This window comes from Microtus oregoni, unplaced genomic scaffold (genome assembly GCF_018167655.1).
Source record: "Microtus oregoni isolate MIOR12 unplaced genomic scaffold, Mior012 000004F_ref0000308, whole genome shotgun sequence".
NCBI classification, from domain to species: Eukaryota; Metazoa; Chordata; class Mammalia; order Rodentia; family Cricetidae; genus Microtus; species Microtus oregoni.
This window is the reverse complement of record NW_024543063.1, coordinates 48,227,450-48,252,478: the sequence shown is the minus strand read 5'-3', so window position 1 is coordinate 48,252,478 and position 25,029 is coordinate 48,227,450. Positions and strand designations below refer to the sequence as shown.

At 38.8% G+C, this 25,029-nt stretch overlaps 1 protein-coding gene and 3 pseudogenes across 5 annotated transcripts in view; 3 read left to right on the top strand and 1 right to left on the bottom strand.

Moving 5' to 3' along the window:
- Positions 1–25,029, bottom strand: part of Nfat5 (nuclear factor of activated T cells 5) — a 94,050-nt gene that overhangs the window by 46,372 nt on the left and 22,649 nt on the right. For 4 of the 5 annotated variants that reach the window (XM_041650452.1, XM_041650453.1, XM_041650454.1 and 1 more), the window contains one exon: positions 5,863–5,988. In XM_041650452.1, the coding sequence (XP_041506386.1) occupies positions 5,863–5,988 (126 nt within the window). Of the gene's footprint in view, positions 1–5,862; positions 5,989–25,029 lie in introns of those variants that run through there. The other variant, XM_041650456.1, reaches the window with a different exon arrangement.
- LOC121446891 lies at positions 6,864–8,032 on the top strand (annotated as a pseudogene).
- Positions 12,911–13,464, top strand: LOC121446890 (annotated as a pseudogene).
- LOC121446889 lies at positions 18,342–18,895 on the top strand (annotated as a pseudogene).

Below are 25,029 nucleotides of genomic sequence, written 5' to 3'. Positions count from 1 at the left end.
TAGCATAGAATTCAAAGAACCTAAAAAGGTTCTCTTAAAAAGTTTGTATCTGAGATATTAAAAAGTTACAAACTTAAATTACATCATTAAAAACTCACTAATTATCCTTTCTGTGATATTGCCAAGTCAGCAAAAGTGAAGGCTCATCTGCAATCAAACCTCTACTTCATAAACAACTCACCATCAGTGGCCAAGGAAGGCATTGCTGCTGGATGTTAGCACTGCTTTATTAGAGGTGCTGTAGATGGCTCAAAGAGCTTAACATGTAGAATTCACAAAGCTTTTAAAACCTTAAACAAGTGCCAAAGAATACCTTTGTATGCTAATATACAATTGTAATGAGCCTGTGTATGTCAAGTTGGTGGCGGCTCTTTATGCTGAGAACTATATAAACCTAATAAGGTTGATGTCAACTTGGGACAAAACTGACCAGGAGAGAAACCCAATAAAGTGGTTGATTGAAGTTGTGTGGGGCTTACAAATTTCACAGGCCAAGGATGTCAAAGAGAACTTCAAATATAAAAATGAACAACAATAAAACAAAAACACAAACACCTTGGCTCATTTTCTTCTAAACAAACAAAAAAGCTACAATAAAATTTTACCCTGATCCAGGTATGCTGACACACATCTGTAACCCCAGTACTTGGAGGTCAGGAGAATCAAGAATTTGAGATCATCCTCTGCTATATAGCTCAACGCTATCTGAGACCTTCTCTCAAATAAATAAATAAATAAAAATAATAACTGCCCATCAAATGGCTTGGGCAAGTGAAGGCACTCACTGCCAAACCTGAGGATTTGAGTTTGATCCTGGGCCATATAAAATGAAAGAAATTCCCAAAAAGTTGTCCTCAAACCTTCACAAGCACACCACAGAAACACATTCCTCAATAAATAAATAAATGTTATAGAACAAATTTAAAAATTACCGAAACAAAACAAGTAAACTCAAAACCAAACCAAAATAGAACAGAATAAAAACCCTACACTGAACTAATACTGGAAATATTCAACAGAGACTCTCTATGTGTGATGTATTGGGGGGGGGGGGATGTATTCTCTAATGTGGAAGTATATATGGACACCAGCCATTGATATCAGGATAATCTTCCTCAATCACTTCTCCACTTTATTTTTTAGTTTTTGGGGGGACTCGCTTGCCATTCATTTTTGACTAGACTGGCTTACCATGGAGCTTTTGAAAGATCCACCTGTCTTTTCACACACACACAGAAATGCACCAATGCAACAAGGTTTTACACAGAGTCTGCAAATCTGAGATAAGGTCTTCAATCACTTTCAGCATTTCCGTAGACCTCAAGAGACATTCTATTGTACATGCTTTATGACTGTAGCTATCTATACATGTTTTAAAAAGCTACGTTGTAAATTAGCATACTGAGGCTATACTGCTTCTAAGAAAGACAAACTAGTAACCCAGAATTTGGAAGCCAGAGGAATTGGAGTTCCAGGCTAGGCTTGTCTATATAGGGAATTTGAGATCCTGTCCACATACATGCATAATAAATACTAACATAATTACTTCAAGTAAAATATAAACTTTATGAAAACAATGACTTATACACTAGCTATTAACTTTTCACTGAATTATAAAACGTATAGTTTATCAATTCTTTGTTGTTATTTTAGGTTTTTTTGCTTTTTTTTTTCGAGACAGAAAATCACCCTAAGTAGCCCAGGCTGGCCTCAAACTAGCAGCCATCCTTGAAGGCTATTGAAAGATTTTTAACTCAAATTCTTGAGGTAAACAATGAATTGCTCGTTGGGTATAGTAGCACATACCTATAATCCCAGCACCCTAGAGGCAAAGGGAGGGGAAACCCCCATTGTTTGAAGGCAGTTTATTCTAAATATAAACTAAGAAATATAATGCCCATCAAATATCCCCCAAATGAAAACAGACAAACTAATTTGACTTTTTTTGGTGTCTGTGTTGGGGGTTGGGGGGGGGCAGTCGTCCCATGTAGCTCAGGCTGGCTTCAAATTCACTATGTAGCAGAGGAAGACCCTGATCTTCCCACCACTTCTCAAATGCTGGTATACTAGACCTGATTTCTTAAATTGAGACAAAAAAAAAATGGTTAATACTGATTTCCATGAAAGATTTATTATTTTAAACACATCTCAGGATTAAAAACTCTAAATGTGCTGGGTGATGGCAGCATCCACCTTTAATCCCAGCACTCGGGAGGCAGAGGTAGGCAGATCTCTGTGAGTCCAAGGTCAGCCTGGTCTGGAAAGTTCCCAAAAACTTACAGAGAAATCCTGTCTCGAAAAAAAACAAAAAGAAAAAAAAATCTAAAAGCCTAAAAATAATATTTGATTTGCTATAACTTGTTGGTCAACTCCTTATTTTGCTAATACTATTAATTACAGTGGTATATTATTTGTGTTTTAATAAATAAAGCTTGCCTGAAGATCACAGGGCAAAGCAGCCACACTAGTCAGTCATACATGCCAGAGTGGTGACACACACCTGTAATCCAAGGACTAGGGAGAGAGGCAGACAGATTTCAAGGTTAACTTGGCTTACACAAGATTGATCCAGTAACAGATCCAGGTGGTGGTGGTTTACACCTTTAATCCCAGTGTTTGGGAGTCACACACCCTTAATCCTAGCACTAGGGAAGTGGAGACAAGGAGGGAGGGATGTGGCTGGGTTGAGAGGGGAATATAAACTGGGAGAGAGACAGGAATTCACTGGAGTGTGTGGAGTGAGTGTGAGGATTCCTGGAGACAGGATCTTGCCCTTTCAGTCTGAAGATTTGGTAGAGGTAAAAGTGGTTGGCTGCTTTGCTCTTCTGATCTTCAGCTTGAACCCCAATATCTGTCTCTGAGTTTTTATTATTCGTGCAACAATTCATTGACTTTTTTTTAAGAAATGGCCTCTGTCATAGCTACCTACGGAACCTGCAACATGATCTAAAGTTTTTATTTCTGAATCTGTCATTTATTGACATATTAAACTTCGAACTTTTAACTAGTTTCCCAAAAGAATTTTTTCCCGTTGTTTTTTTTTTTTTTTTTTTTTTTCCCGAGACAGGGTTTCTCTGTGTTCAGGCAGGTGGAACAAATTTCAAACTAATGAAAGGTTTTGACCTGGTCTTCATATAGAAGAGGAGAGGCCTCCTACCCTCGTCTTCCTTCACCCTAACCCTGCGTCTCATAAAGCAAAAAAAAAGAAGATACTAGAGTATGTAAAGGAGTAATAGTACAAAGACCAAAATCCTAACAAATTAAAAGGGACTGAGAAACATCCTTTACCCAGGATTCTGGATTGTGGATCAGCAGCATCACATTTATTTACGCCCTCAGTAATATGTGAGGCAGAAAGAAAAAAAAAAATTGGTGAATCTGAGAAACACATTTTTAATAAACAATAAAGAATGTCATGAACATACATATTCCCGGTCTCTAAAATTTTTTAAGATTTAAACTGATTTAAAATGTGTGAAACACAAACCTTTATGGCAGAACTAGAAGTCTGTTCCCACCAGGCCCTCATACCTGATAGCAGCCAATCCAGCTCCTTCAAAACTCTGAAGAATTAACTATATCAAGAGTCATCATTTTTATGCATTTCACATGTAAACAGCAAATGCTACAGATTTTTGTTTTTAAAAACATCAGATATTAAATTAATGTGCATTTTCCCTAGCTATCAAGCTTTTGGTCAGAAGGACACTGAGTAACTTGGTAATATATTCCCAGTTTTTCTCTTTGATAGTTGTATCACCAAAGTTATCAATCTGATAAATAAAATTGTGGCTCCAATGATTTCACATATAATACATACTGATGTCCCTAGAACTACTACTCTGTAATTTAAACTCTTATCTTTAACAATATATAATAAAGGAGTCTTTTCGATTAATAAGACATCAGAAAATAAAATAAACAAAAAGAAGAATTACTAATTAAAAGATTGATTACTTGGATTTAAATTTCAGAAACTTTCTGTGAAATGAAAACTTTCAAAGTTACCTTTTTATTCTCTTTACCACTTTTATAATGCCAATGATTTCAAGATAGTAAGAATTTACTGGGGTCTATCTTGGTGGTAGAGCACCTGCCTATCATGCATGAGGCCTTGAGTTTAATCCCAAGGTATAAATATAAATACATTTATATATTTATTTATATATATACACACAGAGATAGTTTTAGAATATTTCCTTTGGTCAAATCTTTTATTTTCATGTTCCAACTCATTGCTTTGAATCTAATTTACCTGGAAGGAATTTCTCAACTACACAGAAGGTGAAACTTTTCATTAGTGATCCCAAATCAAGGGCTTTAAATATTTACACATAAGAATTTCTGAAACATGTAGTGCTATTTAAAAGCAAGTGTTGTTCTTTTTCTAAACTTAGCTAATTTTTTTCAGCTTTTAAAAGGAACTGGATCTACTGTAAACAGATGTTAAAAAGCACAGAAGAAACAGACTTGTAGTTCTATGTAGATTCAAAATGTCCTTAAAAAAACAATTTCAAGACACAAAAGAAATTAGTTAGTCAATTTCTACGTGTGGATTTAAAGTGAAACAATACTCCTTTAAAATATTTTCTATTTTATGATTCAATCTTTAAAAACTAGATTTAAGCTCCAAATTCAAAAAAAAAAAATTCAGAGCCACTTTAGAATCTGGTAGATATGAAGTGAACCAGATCATCTTATCAAATTGATCATAAAAAAATGCACTAATTCACAATTAAATCCACAGAAACTGTTAGAAAATGTCTGGCCACACATGAACAGTGAGAAGGGCCAATATTTCTTTATCATGCTTAAATCTTTCCTGCCCTCAACCAAGAAGGCTTCATACTGCACTGTTTGGCTTGAGAAAGGCTAATGGTATACAGGTTAGTGCATATAAGAAATTAAATACCTGCTGCTAGAACACAGTACCAATACTGTCATTAGGACTACAGCCTTCCCTTTTGATTTTTCCTTGTGAACGTTTTGATGGACTTTAAATACCATTTTAAAAGATAACAAGTATCACAAGGCAGGAAACCTCTATAGGAAAGATACAACCTTCAGAAAAGTAGGAATAATGTATCCATTTTTCTAAAGCAAATACATTTAGCATCCTATAAACCCAACTTCTTAAAGTACTATAGTTGGGCAAGCTAATAAGGAAACCATTCATATTAATTTATTATTAAAGACTTTTTTCATATTAGTTTATCTGTCATGTGTTATCCTAATTCAAAGAAAAATCTGAACCAATTTAACTATAGTTATAAAGTGTATGATTTGAGAGCTGAGTAAAAATAAACTTGACAAACTTTAAACATTTTTAATACTTTTCACTGGTACTGGAGAGTGTATTTACATATAGTACTCAATTTTTTTTATTTTTTTCCATGAATTTAAAATAAATCAGGCCACATGTATATTTAAATATAGGAAAAGGGTTATAGTTACATCCCTATAAACAGAAAAGAAACTTGAGAACTTGAGTCCTTTTTCAGATCATATAACATTTTTCCCTTTGAGCAAGTCTTTAAAAAAAATACCATTTTCTAGCCATAGCTTGGTATTTAACCAATTTATGTGCACTCAACAGTCATTTTAAATTGGTTCCCATATCTGAACACAAAGTCCATTTTAGGAAATAGCATTTACAAATGTACAAAATTTAAAAATTTTATATATACATAAATTTTAAAAAATGAAAAAATTGAAAACCTTTCAATTTAAAGGGTATAGTCTTTAAACCCTTCTAAAACAAACCCTCAAATCATACTCTTTTTGAAATAACTTTGCCAATACTGTTCATGTAGGCCAGATAATATCCTAGTTTTCATGAGTGAAGTAAAATGGAATGCATACCAGCAGCAACTACAGCTGGAGGAGGCGAGCCTGCCTCACCACCACTTGTCTGACTCATTGATGCTACAGAAGTTTCTCTAGGTGGAGGTAACTGTAACTCCTTTGGGAGAAGATCATAGACAGATTCTGTAGGGAGGAAAAAAATTTGAAGGTCAATCAATAACCTAATTGCATGTACAGGAAATAAGTATCTTTTCTCTTTTGAGAATTATAAATTCACAAAAAAAAACCTGTATCATGAAGGTTGTGAACAGTTATTAGCTGTATTTGTTCTTTTAGTATATAATCTTATTAAAAACTGAAGAATGAATTTTCCATTGTTTCTACTCTGATTTTGGCTTTACTTTTATTCTTTATTTGTTCAAGATCATCTCTAGAAAAACATATATTTTTAAAACTAGCTAAAACTAAAATCATAATACAAAAACTTATAAAGGTTTACAGACACAAACACATACATTTAAATGGAAAAGCAAGGTGAAATCCATTTATGATCCTAACACAAGCAGCTAAGGCAGGACCAGAAACCACAGGTTTGAGGCCATTCTGACTCACAAAGTTAATTCCAGACTCGCTTGGGTTATACAGGAAGAAGACGCTATCTCCAAAAATAAAAACTACCCCTCAAAAAGTGTTTCTGAGCCAGACAATGGTGAGGCACTCAGGAGACAGAGCCAGGAGAATCTCTGAGTTCGAGGCCAGCCTGATCTACAGAGTGAGTTCCAGGACAGCCAGGGATACACAGAGAAACCCTGCCTTGAAAAACAAACTAAACAACAAATTAAAAAAGTGCTTCTGAGAGAAAATGCTCCCTCCAACATTGGAGACTAAACCAAGGGCTTCAGGTCCCTGCTAAGACTTTTCTAAGTAAGACTTTCTGTAAGTAAAAACACTTTAGGAGATGATAAAAAATGTTCCATAATTAGATTAAGGTGATGGTTAAACAACTATTAAATTTTACTGTTTTAAATGTATTCTTACACACACACACATGCACGCCCATGCGCATGGCAAAGGCAGTCAGTCTGTTAGTTGAAGACAGTCTGGTCTACATATCAAGCTCCAGGCCAGCAAAGGATATAGAGTGAGACAATGTCTCAAAAACAAAACAAAAACAAGCCAGAAAGAAAAGGAGCCTGGCTTTGAGTAATGCCAGGTTTATGCTTTAGTAATTCCAGCATTTTGGGAGCCCAAAAACAGAAGGAATGTTTAGGTCAGTTTGAGTCACACAGTTAAGTTCCAGGTTAGGCTGGACAATCAAGTAAAATCTTGAGTAAAAATCTAGAGTAAAATTCTCTCTTGATGGTAGAGTTTTCAAGATGGATATGCTATGAAGGTTGTGGGAAACAGCAGTACAGTTATTGGGAGCAGATGTAAAGACATCTATGCTATCTTTGGGGTAGAAAAAAAATAAGTCCTTTCTAAACTTTATGAAGACCGGGCAGTGATGGCACACGCCTTTAATCCCAGCACTCGGGAGGCAGAGGCAGGCGGATCTCTGTGAGTTCGAGGCCAGCCTGGTCTACAAGAGCTAGTTCCAGGACAGGAACCAAAAAGCTACGGAGAAACCTGTCTCGAAAATAAATAAATAAATAAATAAATAAATAAATCTATCTTTATGAAGAAGGCTCCAATAAGCAATTCTTTAATGGTGATCAACATATTAGAGTGGCAGCCACAGGTTTGTTGGCAGATGTTCATTCATTAGCAGACGCTGCAAGAAGAGAAGCATCCCAACATTAGTTCTAACTTTAGCTGAAACACTCCTCTAAAAATCTTGTAGAGTGGCCATATCTGTACACACTTATACACATCACTGTTAAGCCTTCTGGCTGCAGTTTCAAGTTAGATCTTACAGTATGAAAGAGGATGCACAGCTCTGTATGTATGGACCCATAGGGTATTTCATGGTTATTGGGGTTGAAGCATTAGCAAAGCCAGGAAGCTGCAAAAAAAAAAATATGAAAAGGCTTCTGATGAAAGAAATTACTTCCTGTGGTACAGTTAAAGGAGTTGCAAAATATTTTGAGGATAAAGCTTTTGAACTAGAGCTCAGATGGGTTGGAGAATGAACTAAAGGAATATGGACTCATTCTAAAAGATATAAAAAAGAAAGAGAAACAGGCTGAGGAATCTTTGAGAAGATGAATCAGATGATGACAATATGTAACACTTTCTTCGCCAGCTCTTGTTTTATGCTTCTGTGACAGTTCCATAAGACTAGCACAGCACCATGGGTCATATAAACCCACTATTCAATTTATTAAGTTTTTGTCTTACCAAAAAAAAAAAAAAAAAAAGAGTGGGGAAGCACAAGAACAAGTAGGGCTCCTAAAATGTCCCTGCTAAACTTCATGGACAAAATTGGCTTCTATTTTTAAGAAGCAAATTATGATTTTTAAGAAGCAAATTATGAATGACAAATAGCAAGCAGGTGGTTTTTTGTTTGTTTGTTTTGGTTCTCCTGGAAATCAGGAAAATGCAACATGCACAGTTATGTTTAACTCAGTGATTTTTAAAAGTTCAAAAAAAGAAAAAGAAAGTAGAGTCAGACAGTGGTAGCACATTTAACCCAGGCACTCAGAAGGCAAAGGCACTGAGATTTCTGAGTTAGAGGTCAACCTGGCCTACAGAGTGAGTTCCAGGACAGTCAGGGATACAGAGAGAAATCCTGTCTTGAATAATCGAAGACGTTCCTTTATACATGATGAAGAAATGTCAGCTTCATAAAATAGGTAACTTTCTACCAACTACACTCAAGGATGTAGGAAGGAAATGGTCATTGCATCAATAACTTGAATATTTCTAATTTGCAAATGACAGAGATTTAAGAGAGATAAATATGCATCATTATAACTCATCACAAATAATGAAAAGTAAGTGCAAATACATTCTGATCCCTAACAGGCAGAACAGTTTATAATTAATAAGCCTCTGTGTGTTTATTTGGGACTGAACGGCTGCAGGACCAGGCAGGACAGAAACTTCCATCTATAAAAGGTGCCCAATTTTCAGCAACTATATCCACATAAAACCTGATAGAGTCTGGGAAAGGATTCTAGACACAGAAGAACAGAGTCAAACACAGGCTCTTGGTAGCAGCATTTTCTCAGGTGGGCTCTCTTTGCTAGAGGCAAGCAGAGGCACGGCTCCCTTAAGAGAGGCTTCCTGACTCAACAATAGTGGCAAAAACCCTTGAAGCTATTTTAAGAGGCTTGCTACCAAACAATTAAATGGTATTTATGAGCAGCTGGCAGCGGCAGGCTTCTTGGTGGTGGCATGGACCTTGCAACTCTACAGGGTTGTGACAATAAACATGGTTTCCACCAGTACCTCCACCATGAAGCCTAGACTCTGAGAAAACTAAGGAATGGGATAGAACCAATCCCCAAAGCCACAGCTTTAATCCTAGCCATGCTGTTTAGTAGATTAAAGACTCATGTGCTCAGAAATAAAGATATACAATAAAGAGAGATTCAGATGGGGGAAAAAAAAACCTCTAAATGGTTTACAGTGTGTTTAAAAAATATACGTAGGCTTGGGAGAGAAAAGAAAAAGGATAGAGAAAGTCCTTTAAAAAAAAGAGAGCCAGGCACCAAAGCTACAGAGAAACCTTGTCGAGAGAGAGAGAGAGAGAAATAGAGAGAGAGAAATAAAGAGAGAGAAATAGAGTAGTCAGGTGTTGTGAGCATGCCTTTAATCCCAGGTAGAGGCAGGTGGATCTCAAAGAGTTCGACGTTAGCGTGGTCTACAGAGTGTGTTCCGGGACAGCCAAACGTCTCATAAAACCAAAAATTAAAAAATAAAAATAAAATAGAGGTTTTTAAAAAGCCACATAAAGGTGGAAAATACACAGAGAATCTGGATATTGTATGTTATTGTGTTGTTTTGAATTGTTTGTTGAGCAAAGAGCAACATCTGCTACAAGACATTTGAAGCTAGGCAGTGGTGATGCACGCCTTTAATCCCAGCACTGGGGAAGCAGAGGGAAGCGGATCTCTGTAACTTTGAGACCAGCCTGGTCTACAGAGCAAGTGCCAGAACAGGCTTCAAAGCTACACAGAGAAACCCTGTCTCAAACTACTCCCTCCCAAAAAAAGACATTTGATTATAAATGCTGCTGGATTAATCAGTTTGAAGCCTTGACTTCAAAATTTAAGTCAAAGATATGCTATTTTGGAGAAGAGGTTTTGCTTGTTTCCACAGGAAATAAAGGCTATAGATTTATTCTTGGTTAAGAAAAATAAGGTTTGATTGAGGAAGACCCCTTGGAAAATCTCTACTGGGAATGGATGGCTCAGATGATCCAACATTTCAGAGCACCTCTGTTGCAGTTTCTTCTGAGTTCTGCATCCAGAACAGCTTCAAGGTTGCTGGCTGAAGATGATCAAGCACCTCAGGACTTGACCATAATCCTAAATTTTCTTTGGGTCCCCATAAGATTACCAGCACCCCCAATCACAGAAAGTAGCACAGAAAACTACACCCACATTCCAAAAAAAAAATAGGTTATGGATGTTTATCTTTATTTAGCATGCTGGTTACAAGTTATAGATAATGGTCAAGAAGAAGACTAAACAAAGGAGATAAGATTCAGGGTTTTTATTTAGAAAAGAAAATGGGGGAAATGTTGTGAGATAATGCTCTTCTACACTGTAAAAAATTGTCACTCATATGGGTTTAATAGAATGCTGATTGACTAGCAGTTAGGCAGGAAGTATAGGCAAGGCGACCAGACTAGAAGAATTTTGGGAAGAGGAAAGGCAGATAGATGTAGAGGCAGCAAGATGAGAATGAATGCCTCACTGAGAAAAGGTACAAGGCCACATGGCTAAACATTTATGGGTTAATTTAAGTTGTATGAACAAATTAATAAGCCTGAGCTAATAGACCAAACAGTTTATAATTAGTATAAGCCTCTGTGTGTTTCTTTGGAAGTGAGCAGCTGCAGGACCAGGCAGAACAGAAACTTCAGTCAACAGATCCTTTCTCTGGCTATAGGAGCAGACTGGTTCACTTGGTGACTTAGCTGGGAGACCACCCTGTGATACATGCCTCAGTATTACATCACTAAGCCCAATACAAGGTTTCTCTCTAGCAGTCCTTTCTTGCTGCTTCCAGTAAGGAGGGCTGAACTGCCAACACAAGAAGCAGAGTCAATAAAAAGCAAACATGGCAGCTTGCAGGCCAAACTGCTGAAAGTGGCAAGGTAGCTGGCTGACAGCTGAAAAAGAGGGAGCTGAAGAGTTCCCAGAGATGGTCAAGTTGGGATGAGACAGTGAAACCAGACAAAGAGCAAGAGCAGAGGCTGAAGGACAGAAGGCTATAATATCCAAAAGACACATCGTGGTTATTGGAAGATTTCCAGAGACTTGTCGAGCCTTTGGAACTGAGGGCTTCAGATACTTCATGGTCTGGAGCTGTAAAACTGACAGCTGTCAAGGTCATGTCCTTATCTAAACATAATCCAGAACTCAGCTTCTGCCAAGGGCTAAGGCATTTTAACTTCCTAGGAGTATAGAAGTACTGCAGCTCACATTTTGTAGGGCTTAGATCCTACAAGGAGCTGTAACACTAGAGGGCGCCAAATGCCACTGTACTGGCCTGCCTGTGGTCACCTCACTGGTGTCAAACACAGGGGCACCAAAGCTCAGTCCACAAAGTGCTTCTCTCCTTACCTACTCAAGGTTCCTATGGAGGTAGGACAAAAGTGCCCCCCCCCCCCCAGTCTGATGACTGATTCAAGGGCACAAGGAAAGAAAATAAGTAGAATTGGGAGCAGATTCAGAAACTAGGAATTTGCTGTAAGGGCTCAGACCAATTAGAAAAGGAGAAGAAATGAAATCAGCATTTTTAGGTACTCAAAACAAATTAATCTGTCTAGGTACAAAGGCAACAATGTGAAAATGAGCTGGCTGGCTTGTTTGCTTGGTCCTGCTCTACAAATTCTAACTGATCCATTTACATTACCAATTACTTCTGGGTCAATTTAGTTCTTTCTTCAATGTTCAACAAACTTTCAACATAGTGCACATCAAGCTTAAAATAGAAATCCTACCCTGTGGCAGGAGAAGAGGGAAGGAGAAATTGTGTGTTTGTTTGTTTGTTTGTTTGTTTTGAGGCAGGGTCTCTCTAGTAACTCTGGCTGTTCTTGAACTCAGAGATCCATCTGCCTCTGCCTCCCAAGTACTAGGATCAAAGGCATGAACCACCACATCTGGCTGAAACTGGTTTTTAAAAGTGGGGGGGGGGGCAGGTGGTGGTGGCGCACGCTTTTATCCCAGCACTCGGGAGGCAGAGGCAGGTGAATCTCTGTAAGTTTGAGTCCAGCTTGGTCTACAAGAGCTAGTACCAAGACAGCTAGAACTGAAACCCTGTCCCAAAAAACCAAGGACAATTTTGTGTGTGTGTGTGCACGCACGCATGTGAGCATGCTTAAGTGTATACATTCCTACCACGTGTGTACAAGAACCTATCTATCAATGTCAGAAGAAAGCACTGGATTCCCTGGAACTGGAGATACAGTTAAGTTGTGAGCAGCTTTGTGGGTGGGTACTGAGACCTGAACTAAAGCCCTTGCAAGAAAAATATTTGTAATTTAAAGTGCACTTTTTTTTTCTTCCTAGGTGGGCATTAGTGCCCTAAGTACCACTGTCTACAGCTTTATTCTGTTATTACTCACTTCACAAAAAAAAAAAAAAAAAACAGGTCTGCAAGCCCCATACCTCCTCTCTCACTTTATTGAGTCTAGGAAGACAACCAATAATTTTCTTACTCTTCTCTCAGCAAAATACCAGCATTAGTAACACAATTACAATTAACATTGATTATTCTCAAGGACCGACCACTATGCAAAAGACACACCCAGGCAGTATTGGTGCACACCTTTAATACTAGCACTTGGGAGGCAGAGGCAGGCAGATCTCCAAGAGTTCGAGGCCAGCCTGGTCTACAAGAGCTAGTTCCAGGACAGGAACCAAAAAGCTACGGAGAAACCTGTCTCGAAAATAAATAAATAAATAAATAAATAAATAAATAAATCTATCTTTATGAAGAAGGCTCCAATAAGCAATTCTTTAATGGTGATCAACATATTAGAGTGGCAGCCACAGGTTTGTTGGCAGATGTTCATTCATTAGCAGACGCTGCAAGAAGAGAAGCATCCCAACATTAGTTCTAACTTTAGCTGAAACACTCCTCTAAAAATCTTGTAGAGTGGCCATATCTGTACACACTTATACACATCACTGTTAAGCCTTCTGGCTGCAGTTTCAAGTTAGATCTTACAGTATGAAAGAGGATGCACAGCTCTGTATGTATGGACCCATAGGGTATTTCATGGTTATTGGGGTTGAAGCATTAGCAAAGCCAGGAAGCTGCAAAAAAAAAAAATATGAAAAGGCTTCTGATGAAAGAAATTACTTCCTGTGGTACAGTTAAAGGAGTTGCAAAATATTTTGAGGATAAAGCTTTTGAACTAGAGCTCAGATGGGTTGGAGAATGAACTAAAGGAATATGGACTCATTCTAAAAGATATAAAAAAGAAAGAGAAACAGGCTGAGGAATCTTTGAGAAGATGAATCAGATGATGACAATATGTAACACTTTCTTCGCCAGCTCTTGTTTTATGCTTCTGTGACAGTTCCATAAGACTAGCACAGCACCATGGGTCATATAAACCCACTATTCAATTTATTAAGTTTTTGTCTTACCAAAAAAAAAAAAAAAAGAGTGGGGAAGCACAAGAACAAGTAGGGCTCCTAAAATGTCCCTGCTAAACTTCATGGACAAAATTGGCTTCTATTTTTAAGAAGCAAATTATGATTTTTAAGAAGCAAATTATGAATGACAAATAGCAAGCAGGTGGTTTTTTGTTTGTTTGTTTTGGTTCTCCTGGAAATCAGGAAAATGCAACATGCACAGTTATGTTTAACTCAGTGATTTTTAAAAGTTCAAAAAAAGAAAAAGAAAGTAGAGTCAGACAGTGGTAGCACATTTAACCCAGGCACTCAGAAGGCAAAGGCACTGAGATTTCTGAGTTAGAGGTCAACCTGGCCTACAGAGTGAGTTCCAGGACAGTCAGGGATACAGAGAGAAATCCTGTCTTGAATAATCGAAGACGTTCCTTTATACATGATGAAGAAATGTCAGCTTCATAAAATAGGTAACTTTCTACCAACTACACTCAAGGATGTAGGAAGGAAATGGTCATTGCATCAATAACTTGAATATTTCTAATTTGCAAATGACAGAGATTTAAGAGAGATAAATATGCATCATTATAACTCATCACAAATAATGAAAAGTAAGTGCAAATACATTCTGATCCCTAACAGGCAGAACAGTTTATAATTAATAAGCCTCTGTGTGTTTATTTGGGACTGAACGGCTGCAGGACCAGGCAGGACAGAAACTTCCATCTATAAAAGGTGCCCAATTTTCAGCAACTATATCCACATAAAACCTGATAGAGTCTGGGAAAGGATTCTAGACACAGAAGAACAGAGTCAAACACAGGCTCTTGGTAGCAGCATTTTCTCAGGTGGGCTCTCTTTGCTAGAGGCAAGCAGAGGCACGGCTCCCTTAAGAGAGGCTTCCTGACTCAACAATAGTGGCAAAAACCCTTGAAGCTATTTTAAGAGGCTTGCTACCAAACAATTAAATGGTATTTATGAGCAGCTGGCAGCGGCAGGCTTCTTGGTGGTGGCATGGACCTTGCAACTCTACAGGGTTGTGACAATAAACATGGTTTCCACCAGTACCTCCACCATGAAGCCTAGACTCTGAGAAAACTAAGGAATGGGATAGAACCAATCCCCAAAGCCACAGCTTTAATCCTAGCCATGCTGTTTAGTAGATTAAAGACTCATGTGCTCAGAAATAAAGATATACAATAAAGAGAGATTCAGATGGGGGAAAAAAAAAACCTCTAAATGGTTTACAGTGTGTTTAAAAAATATACGTAGGCTTGGGAGAGAAAAGAAAAAGGATAGAGAAAGTCCTTTAAAAAAAAGAGAGCCAGGCACCAAAGCTACAGAGAAACCTTGTCGAGAGAGAGAGAGAGAGAAATAGAGAGAGAGAAATAAAGAGAGAGAAATAGAGTAGTCAGGTGTTGTGAGCATGCCTTTAATCCCAGGTAGAGGCAGGTGGATCTCAAAGAGTTCGACGTTAGCGTGGTCTACAGAGTGTGTTCCGGGACAGCCAAACGTCTCATAAAACCAAAAATTAAAAAATAAAAATAAAATAGAGGTTTTTAAAAAGCCACATAAAGGTGGAAAATACACAGAGAATCTGGATATTGTATGTTATTGTGTTGTTTTGAATTGTTTGTTGAGCAAAGAGCAACATCTGCTACAAGACATTTGAAGCTAGGCAGTGGTGATGCACGCCTTTAATCCCAGCACTGGGGAAGCAGAGGGAAGCGGATCTCTGTAACTTTGAGACCAGCCTGGTCTACAGAGCAAGTGCCAGAACAGGCTTCAAAGCTACACAGAGAAACCCTGTCTCAAACTACTCCCTCCCAAAAAAAGACATTTGATTATAAATGCTGCTGGATTAATCAGTTTGAAGCCTTGACTTCAAAATTTAAGTCAAAGATATGCTATTTTGGAGAAGAGGTTTTGCTTGTTTCCACAGGAAATAAAGGCTATAGATTTATTCTTGGTTAAGAAAAATAAGGTTTGATTGAGGAAGACCCCTTGGAAAATCTCTACTGGGAATGGATGGCTCAGATGATCCAACATTTCAGAGCACCTCTGTTGCAGTTTCTTCTGAGTTCTGCATCCAGAACAGCTTCAAGGTTGCTGGCTGAAGATGATCAAGCACCTCAGGACTTGACCATAATCCTAAATTTTCTTTGGGTCCCCATAAGATTACCAGCACCCCCAATCACAGAAAGTAGCACAGAAAACTACACCCACATTCCAAAAAAAAAATAGGTTATGGATGTTTATCTTTATTTAGCATGCTGGTTACAAGTTATAGATAATGGTCAAGAAGAAGACTAAACAAAGGAGATAAGATTCAGGGTTTTTATTTAGAAAAGAAAATGGGGGAAATGTTGTGAGATAATGCTCTTCTACACTGTAAAAAATTGTCACTCATATGGGTTTAATAGAATGCTGATTGACTAGCAGTTAGGCAGGAAGTATAGGCAAGGCGACCAGACTAGAAGAATTTTGGGAAGAGGAAAGGCAGATAGATGTAGAGGCAGCAAGATGAGAATGAATGCCTCACTGAGAAAAGGTACAAGGCCACATGGCTAAACATTTATGGGTTAATTTAAGTTGTATGAACAAATTAATAAGCCTGAGCTAATAGACCAAACAGTTTATAATTAGTATAAGCCTCTGTGTGTTTCTTTGGAAGTGAGCAGCTGCAGGACCAGGCAGAACAGAAACTTCAGTCAACAGATCCTTTCTCTGGCTATAGGAGCAGACTGGTTCACTTGGTGACTTAGCTGGGAGACCACCCTGTGATACATGCCTCAGTATTACATCACTAAGCCCAATACAAGGTTTCTCTCTAGCAGTCCTTTCTTGCTGCTTCCAGTAAGGAGGGCTGAACTGCCAACACAAGAAGCAGAGTCAATAAAAAGCAAGCATGGCAGCTTGCAGGCCAAACTGCTGAAAGTGGCAAGGTAGCTGGCTGACAGCTGAAAAAGAGGGAGCTGAAGAGTTCCCAGAGATGGTCAAGTTGGGATGAGACAGTGAAACCAGACAAAGAGCAAGAGCAGAGGCTGAAGGACAGAAGGCTATAATATCCAAAAGACACATCGTGGTTATTGGAAGATTTCCAGAGACTTGTCGAGCCTTTGGAACTGAGGGCTTCAGATACTTCATGGTCTGGAGCTGTAAAACTGACAGCTGTCAAGGTCATGTCCTTATCTAAACATAATCCAGAACTCAGCTTCTGCCAAGGGCTAAGGCATTTTAACTTCCTAGGAGTATAGAAGTACTGCAGCTCACATTTTGTAGGGCTTAGATCCTACAAGGAGCTGTAACACTAGAGGGCGCCAAATGCCACTGTACTGGCCTGCCTGTGGTCACCTCACTGGTGTCAAACACAGGGGCACCAAAGCTCAGTCCACAAAGTGCTTCTCTCCTTACCTACTCAAGGTTCCTATGGAGGTAGGACAAAAGTGCCCCCCCCCCCCAGTCTGATGACTGATTCAAGGGCACAAGGAAAGAAAATAAGTAGAATTGGGAGCAGATTCAGAAACTAGGAATTTGCTGTAAGGGCTCAGACCAATTAGAAAAGGAGAAGAAATGAAATCAGCATTTTTAGGTACTCAAAACAAATTAATCTGTCTAGGTACAAAGGCAACAATGTGAAAATGAGCTGGCTGGCTTGTTTGCTTGGTCCTGCTCTACAAATTCTAACTGATCCATTTACATTACCAATTACTTCTGGGTCAATTTAGTTCTTTCTTCAATGTTCAACAAACTTTCAACATAGTGCACATCAAGCTTAAAATAGAAATCCTACCCTGTGGCAGGAGAAGAGGGAAGGAGAAATTGTGTGTTTGTTTGTTTGTTTGTTTGTTTTGAGGCAGGGTCTCCCTAGTAACTCTGGCTGTTCTTGAACTCAGAGATCCATCTGCCTCTGCCTCCCAAGTACTAGGATCAAAGGCATGAACCACCACATCTGGCTGAAACTGGTTTTTAAAAGTGGGGGGGGGGGGGGCAGGTGGTGGTGGCGCACGCTTTTATCCCAGCACTCGGGAGGCAGAGGCAGGTGAATCTCTGTAAGTTTGAGTCCAGCTTGGTCTACAAGAGCTAGTACCAAGACAGCTAGAACTGAAACCCTGTCCCAAAAAACCAAGGACAATTTTGTGTGTGTGTGTGCACGCACGCATGTGAGCATGCTTAAGTGTATACATTCCTACCACGTGTGTACAAGAACCTATCTATCAATGTCAGAAGAAAGCACTGGATTCCCTGGAACTGGAGATACAGTTAAGTTGTGAGCAGCTTTGTGGGTGGGTACTGAGACCTGAACTAAAGCCCTTGCAAGAAAAATATTTGTAATTTAAAGTGCACTTTTTTTTTCTTCCTAGGTGGGCATTAGTGCCCTAAGTACCACTGTCTACAGCTTTATTCTGTTATTACTCACTTCACAAAAAAAAAAAAAAAAACAGGTCTGCAAGCCCCATACCTCCTCTCTCACTTTATTGAGTCTAGGAAGACAACCAATAATTTTCTTACTCTTCTCTCAGCAAAATACCAGCATTAGTAACACAATTACAATTAACATTGATTATTCTCAAGGACCGACCACTATGCAAAAGACACACCCAGGCAGTATTGGTGCACACCTTTAATACTAGCACTTGGGAGGCAGAGGCAGGCAGATCTCCAAGAGTTCGAGGCCAGCCTGGTCTACAAGAGCTAGTTCCAGGACAGGAACCAAAAAGCTACGGAGAAACCTGTCTCGAAAATAAATAAATAAATAAATAAATAAATAAATAAATCTATCTTTATGAAGAAGGCTCCAATAAGCAATTCTTTAATGGTGATCAACATATTAGAGTGGCAGCCACAGGTTTGTTGGCAGATGTTCATTCATTAGCAGACGCTGCAAGAAGAGAAGCATCCCAACATTAGTTCTAACTTTAGCTGAAACACTCCTCTAAAAATCTTGTAGAGTGGCCATATCTGTACACACTTATACACATCACTGTTAAGCCTTCTGGCTGCAGTTTCAAGTTAGATCTTACAGTATGAAAGAGGATGCACAGCTCTGTATGTATGGACCCATAGGGTATTTCATGGTTATTGGGGTTGAAGCATTAGCAAAGCCAGGAAGCTGCAAAAAAAAAAAATATGAAAAGGCTTCTGATGAAAGAAATTACTTCCTGTGGTACAGTTAAAGGAGTTGCAAAATATTTTGAGGATAAAGCTTTTGAACTAGAGCTCAGATGGGTTGGAGAATGAACTAAAGGAATATGGACTCATTCTAAAAGATATAAAAAAGAAAGAGAAACAGGCTGAGGAATCTTTGAGAAGATGAATCAGATGATGACAATATGTAACACTTTCTTCGCCAGCTCTTGTTTTATGCTTCTGTGACAGTTCCATAAGACTAGCACAGCACCATGGGTCATATAAACCCACTATTCAATTTATTAAGTTTTTGTCTTACCAAAAAAAAAAAAAAAAGAGTGGGGAAGCACAAGAACAAGTAGGGCTCCTAAAATGTCCCTGCTAAACTTCATGGACAAAATTGGCTTCTATTTTTAAGAAGCAAATTATGATTTTTAAGAAGCAAATTATGAATGACAAATAGCAAGCAGGTGGTTTTTTGTTTGTTTGTTTTGGTTCTCCTGGAAATCAGGAAAATGCAACATGCACAGTTATGTTTAACTCAGTGATTTTTAAAAGTTCAAAAAAAGAAAAAGAAAGTAGAGTCAGACAGTGGTAGCACATTTAACCCAGGCACTCAGAAGGCAAAGGCACTGAGATTTCTGAGTTAGAGGTCAACCTGGCCTACAGAGTGAGTTCCAGGACAGTCAGGGATACAGAGAGAAATCCTGTCTTGAATAATCGAAGACGTTCCTTTATACATGATGAAGAAATGTCAGCTTCATAAAATAGGTAACTTTCTACCAACTACACTCAAGGATGTAGGAAGGAAATGGTCATTGCATCAATAACTTGAATATTTCTAATTTGCAAATGACAGAGATTTAAGAGAGATAAATATGCATCATTATAACTCATCACAAATAATGAAAAGTAAGTGCAAATACATTCTGATCCCTAACAGGCAGAACAGTTTATAATTAATAAGCCTCTGTGTGTTTATTTGGGACTGAACGGCTGCAGGACCAGGCAGGACAGAAACTTCCATCTATAAAAGGTGCCCAATTTTCAGCAACTATATCCACATAAAACCTGATAGAGTCTGGGAAAGGATTCTAGACACAGAAGAACAGAGTCAAACACAGGCTCTTGGTAGCAGCATTTTCTCAGGTGGGCTCTCTTTGCTAGAGGCAAGCAGAGGCACGGCTCCCTTAAGAGAGGCTTCCTGACTCAACAATAGTGGCAAAAACCCTTGAAGCTATTTTAAGAGGCTTGCTACCAAACAATTAAATGGTATTTATGAGCAGCTGGCAGCGGCAGGCTTCTTGGTGGTGGCATGGACCTTGCAACTCTACAGGGTTGTGACAATAAACATGGTTTCCACCAGTACCTCCACCATGAAGCCTAGACTCTGAGAAAACTAAGGAATGGGATAGAACCAATCCCCAAAGCCACAGCTTTAATCCTAGCCATGCTGTTTAGTAGATTAAAGACTCATGTGCTCAGAAATAAAGATATACAATAAAGAGAGATTCAGATGGGGGAAAAAAAAAACCTCTAAATGGTTTACAGTGTGTTTAAAAAATATACGTAGGCTTGGGAGAGAAAAGAAAAAGGATAGAGAAAGTCCTTTAAAAAAAAGAGAGCCAGGCACCAAAGCTACAGAGAAACCTTGTCGAGAGAGAGAGAGAGAGAAATAGAGAGAGAGAAATAAAGAGAGAGAAATAGAGTAGTCAGGTGTTGTGAGCATGCCTTTAATCCCAGGTAGAGGCAGGTGGATCTCAAAGAGTTCGACGTTAGCGTGGTCTACAGAGTGTGTTCCGGGACAGCCAAACGTCTCATAAAACCAAAAATTAAAAAATAAAAATAAAATAGAGGTTTTTAAAAAGCCACATAAAGGTGGAAAATACACAGAGAATCTGGATATTGTATGTTATTGTGTTGTTTTGAATTGTTTGTTGAGCAAAGAGCAACATCTGCTACAAGACATTTGAAGCTAGGCAGTGGTGATGCACGCCTTTAATCCCAGCACTGGGGAAGCAGAGGGAAGCGGATCTCTGTAACTTTGAGACCAGCCTGGTCTACAGAGCAAGTGCCAGAACAGGCTTCAAAGCTACACAGAGAAACCCTGTCTCAAACTACTCCCTCCCAAAAAAAGACATTTGATTATAAATGCTGCTGGATTAATCAGTTTGAAGCCTTGACTTCAAAATTTAAGTCAAAGATATGCTATTTTGGAGAAGAGGTTTTGCTTGTTTCCACAGGAAATAAAGGCTATAGATTTATTCTTGGTTAAGAAAAATAAGGTTTGATTGAGGAAGACCCCTTGGAAAATCTCTACTGGGAATGGATGGCTCAGATGATCCAACATTTCAGAGCACCTCTGTTGCAGTTTCTTCTGAGTTCTGCATCCAGAACAGCTTCAAGGTTGCTGGCTGAAGATGATCAAGCACCTCAGGACTTGACCATAATCCTAAATTTTCTTTGGGTCCCCATAAGATTACCAGCACCCCCAATCACAGAAAGTAGCACAGAAAACTACACCCACATTCCAAAAAAAAAATAGGTTATGGATGTTTATCTTTATTTAGCATGCTGGTTACAAGTTATAGATAATGGTCAAGAAGAAGACTAAACAAAGGAGATAAGATTCAGGGTTTTTATTTAGAAAAGAAAATGGGGGAAATGTTGTGAGATAATGCTCTTCTACACTGTAAAAAATTGTCACTCATATGGGTTTAATAGAATGCTGATTGACTAGCAGTTAGGCAGGAAGTATAGGCAAGGCGACCAGACTAGAAGAATTTTGGGAAGAGGAAAGGCAGATAGATGTAGAGGCAGCAAGATGAGAATGAATGCCTCACTGAGAAAAGGTACAAGGCCACATGGCTAAACATTTATGGGTTAATTTAAGTTGTATGAACAAATTAATAAGCCTGAGCTAATAGACCAAACAGTTTATAATTAGTATAAGCCTCTGTGTGTTTCTTTGGAAGTGAGCAGCTGCAGGACCAGGCAGAACAGAAACTTCAGTCAACAGATCCTTTCTCTGGCTATAGGAGCAGACTGGTTCACTTGGTGACTTAGCTGGGAGACCACCCTGTGATACATGCCTCAGTATTACATCACTAAGCCCAATACAAGGTTTCTCTCTAGCAGTCCTTTCTTGCTGCTTCCAGTAAGGAGGGCTGAACTGCCAACACAAGAAGCAGAGTCAATAAAAAGCAAGCATGGCAGCTTGCAGGCCAAACTGCTGAAAGTGGCAAGGTAGCTGGCTGACAGCTGAAAAAGAGGGAGCTGAAGAGTTCCCAGAGATGGTCAAGTTGGGATGAGACAGTGAAACCAGACAAAGAGCAAGAGCAGAGGCTGAAGGACAGAAGGCTATAATATCCAAAAGACACATCGTGGTTATTGGAAGATTTCCAGAGACTTGTCGAGCCTTTGGAACTGAGGGCTTCAGATACTTCATGGTCTGGAGCTGTAAAACTGACAGCTGTCAAGGTCATGTCCTTATCTAAACATAATCCAGAACTCAGCTTCTGCCAAGGGCTAAGGCATTTTAACTTCCTAGGAGTATAGAAGTACTGCAGCTCACATTTTGTAGGGCTTAGATCCTACAAGGAGCTGTAACACTAGAGGGCGCCAAATGCCACTGTACTGGCCTGCCTGTGGTCACCTCACTGGTGTCAAACACAGGGGCACCAAAGCTCAGTCCACAAAGTGCTTCTCTCCTTACCTACTCAAGGTTCCTATGGAGGTAGGACAAAAGTGCCCCCCCCCCCCAGTCTGATGACTGATTCAAGGGCACAAGGAAAGAAAATAAGTAGAATTGGGAGCAGATTCAGAAACTAGGAATTTGCTGTAAGGGCTCAGACCAATTAGAAAAGGAGAAGAAATGAAATCAGCATTTTTAGGTACTCAAAACAAATTAATCTGTCTAGGTACAAAGGCAACAATGTGAAAATGAGCTGGCTGGCTTGTTTGCTTGGTCCTGCTCTACAAATTCTAACTGATCCATTTACATTACCAATTACTTCTGGGTCAATTTAGTTCTTTCTTCAATGTTCAACAAACTTTCAACATAGTGCACATCAAGCTTAAAATAGAAATCCTACCCTGTGGCAGGAGAAGAGGGAAGGAGAAATTGTGTGTTTGTTTGTTTGTTTGTTTGTTTTGAGGCAGGGTCTCCCTAGTAACTCTGGCTGTTCTTGAACTCAGAGATCCATCTGCCTCTGCCTCCCAAGTACTAGGATCAAAGGCATGAACCACCACATCTGGCTGAAACTGGTTTTTAAAAGTGGGGGGGGGGGGGCAGGTGGTGGTGGCGCACGCTTTTATCCCAGCACTCGGGAGGCAGAGGCAGGTGAATCTCTGTAAGTTTGAGTCCAGCTTGGTCTACAAGAGCTAGTACCAAGACAGCTAGAACTGAAACCCTGTCCCAAAAAACCAAGGACAATTTTGTGTGTGTGTGTGCACGCACGCATGTGAGCATGCTTAAGTGTATACATTCCTACCACGTGTGTACAAGAACCTATCTATCAATGTCAGAAGAAAGCACTGGATTCCCTGGAACTGGAGATACAGTTAAGTTGTGAGCAGCTTTGTGGGTGGGTACTGAGACCTGAACTAAAGCCCTTGCAAGAAAAATATTTGTAATTTAAAGTGCACTTTTTTTTTCTTCCTAGGTGGGCATTAGTGCCCTAAGTACCACTGTCTACAGCTTTATTCTGTTATTACTCACTTCACAAAAAAAAAAAAAAAAACAGGTCTGCAAGCCCCATACCTCCTCTCTCACTTTATTGAGTCTAGGAAGACAACCAATAATTTTCTTACTCTTCTCTCAGCAAAATACCAGCATTAGTAACACAATTACAATTAACATTGATTATTCTCAAGGACCGACCACTATGCAAAAGACACACCCAGGCAGTATTGGTGCACACCTTTAATACTAGCACTTGGGAGGCAGAGGCAGGCAGATCTCCAAGAGTTCGAGGCCAGCCTTGTCTACAAGAGCTAGTTCTAGGACAGATAGGACTGTTACACAGAGAAACCCTGTCTCAAAAAAGAAAGAAAGAGGAGAAAGAAAGAAAGAAAGAAAGAAAGAAGAAAGAAAGAAAGAAAAGAAAAAGAAAAAAAACCCACACATAGAGTTTCAATCTCAAAACAATTCTCATGAGAAACAAAACACTATCAGAATTGCTAGGTGGTAGTGGAGGCACCACATGACTTTAACATCATCACTTGGGGGCAGAAGCAGGTGGATCTCTGTGAGTTCCAGGCCAGCCTGATCTAAAAAGCTAGTTACAGGACAACCACAGTTATTACACAGAGAAACCCTGTCTCAAAAAGCCAAATACATACATACATACACACACACACACACATAAAAATGTGTGATGAAACAAAGGGAAAATAAAAAAATAGTTTTCTTCTGATAAGAAATTTGGAGTCAGGCCAAAGAAACAAAAAAAAAAAATCAAACTGGAATAGATAGTGAATTCAAAAACAATCTTTTTAGGAGATAAATCACTGAATAAATACACACAATAAAGGTGGTATTCAAAAATAGGGCACAGCTCATAGAGCAGCTGTAGTTTAAATAGCAAGATCTGTTCCTAAGAAATGTATTATTAATAGATTTTGAATTATTAGTCTCCACTTCACCTTTATTGATCTGAGAACGGGAATTCAATTACTTTGGGGTTAGACTAAACACCAAAATTGTCAGAAAGTTCATTTCCCTTATAATGTTCCTCGAGAATCTCTGATTTACTTTCAAATAATCAAGCTGAACACAATGAAAATTGACTTATGCCTAAAATGAAATGAAAGAGGGAAAAAAAGCAGTTCTGCATGGTAATTCTTGGCTAGGGACATGTACATGTATATGTGAACACACACAAGCATTTTTGCCAGGCAAGTAAAAATAAATAAAAATTATTTTTAATATTTAATATTAAAATATTTAATATTTTTAATAAAAACTATTTGTGATAAGAAAAAGGATGAAAAAGCAGGGAAAGTTCTGTGAGTTGTGTCAGCCTTGTTTATATAGTGAGTTCAGACCAGTTAGGGCTACATAGTGAGACCCTGTCTTAAAATAGGGTCTCTCTGTTGTGTAGCTCCAGTTAAGGTGTGCATTACCATGCAGGGCAAAGAGGACACTTTGTGTTGAGAATGCTTTAAAAATACAAAAATAAAGCAGGGCAGTGGTGGTGCATGCCTTTAATCCAGCACTTGGGAGGCAGAAGCAGACAGATCTCTGTAAGTTTGAGGCCAGTCTGGTCTATAAAGTGAGTTCTAGGAAAAAGGCTACATTGAGAAACCCTGTCTCAAAACACCAGGGGGAAAAAAAATGAAA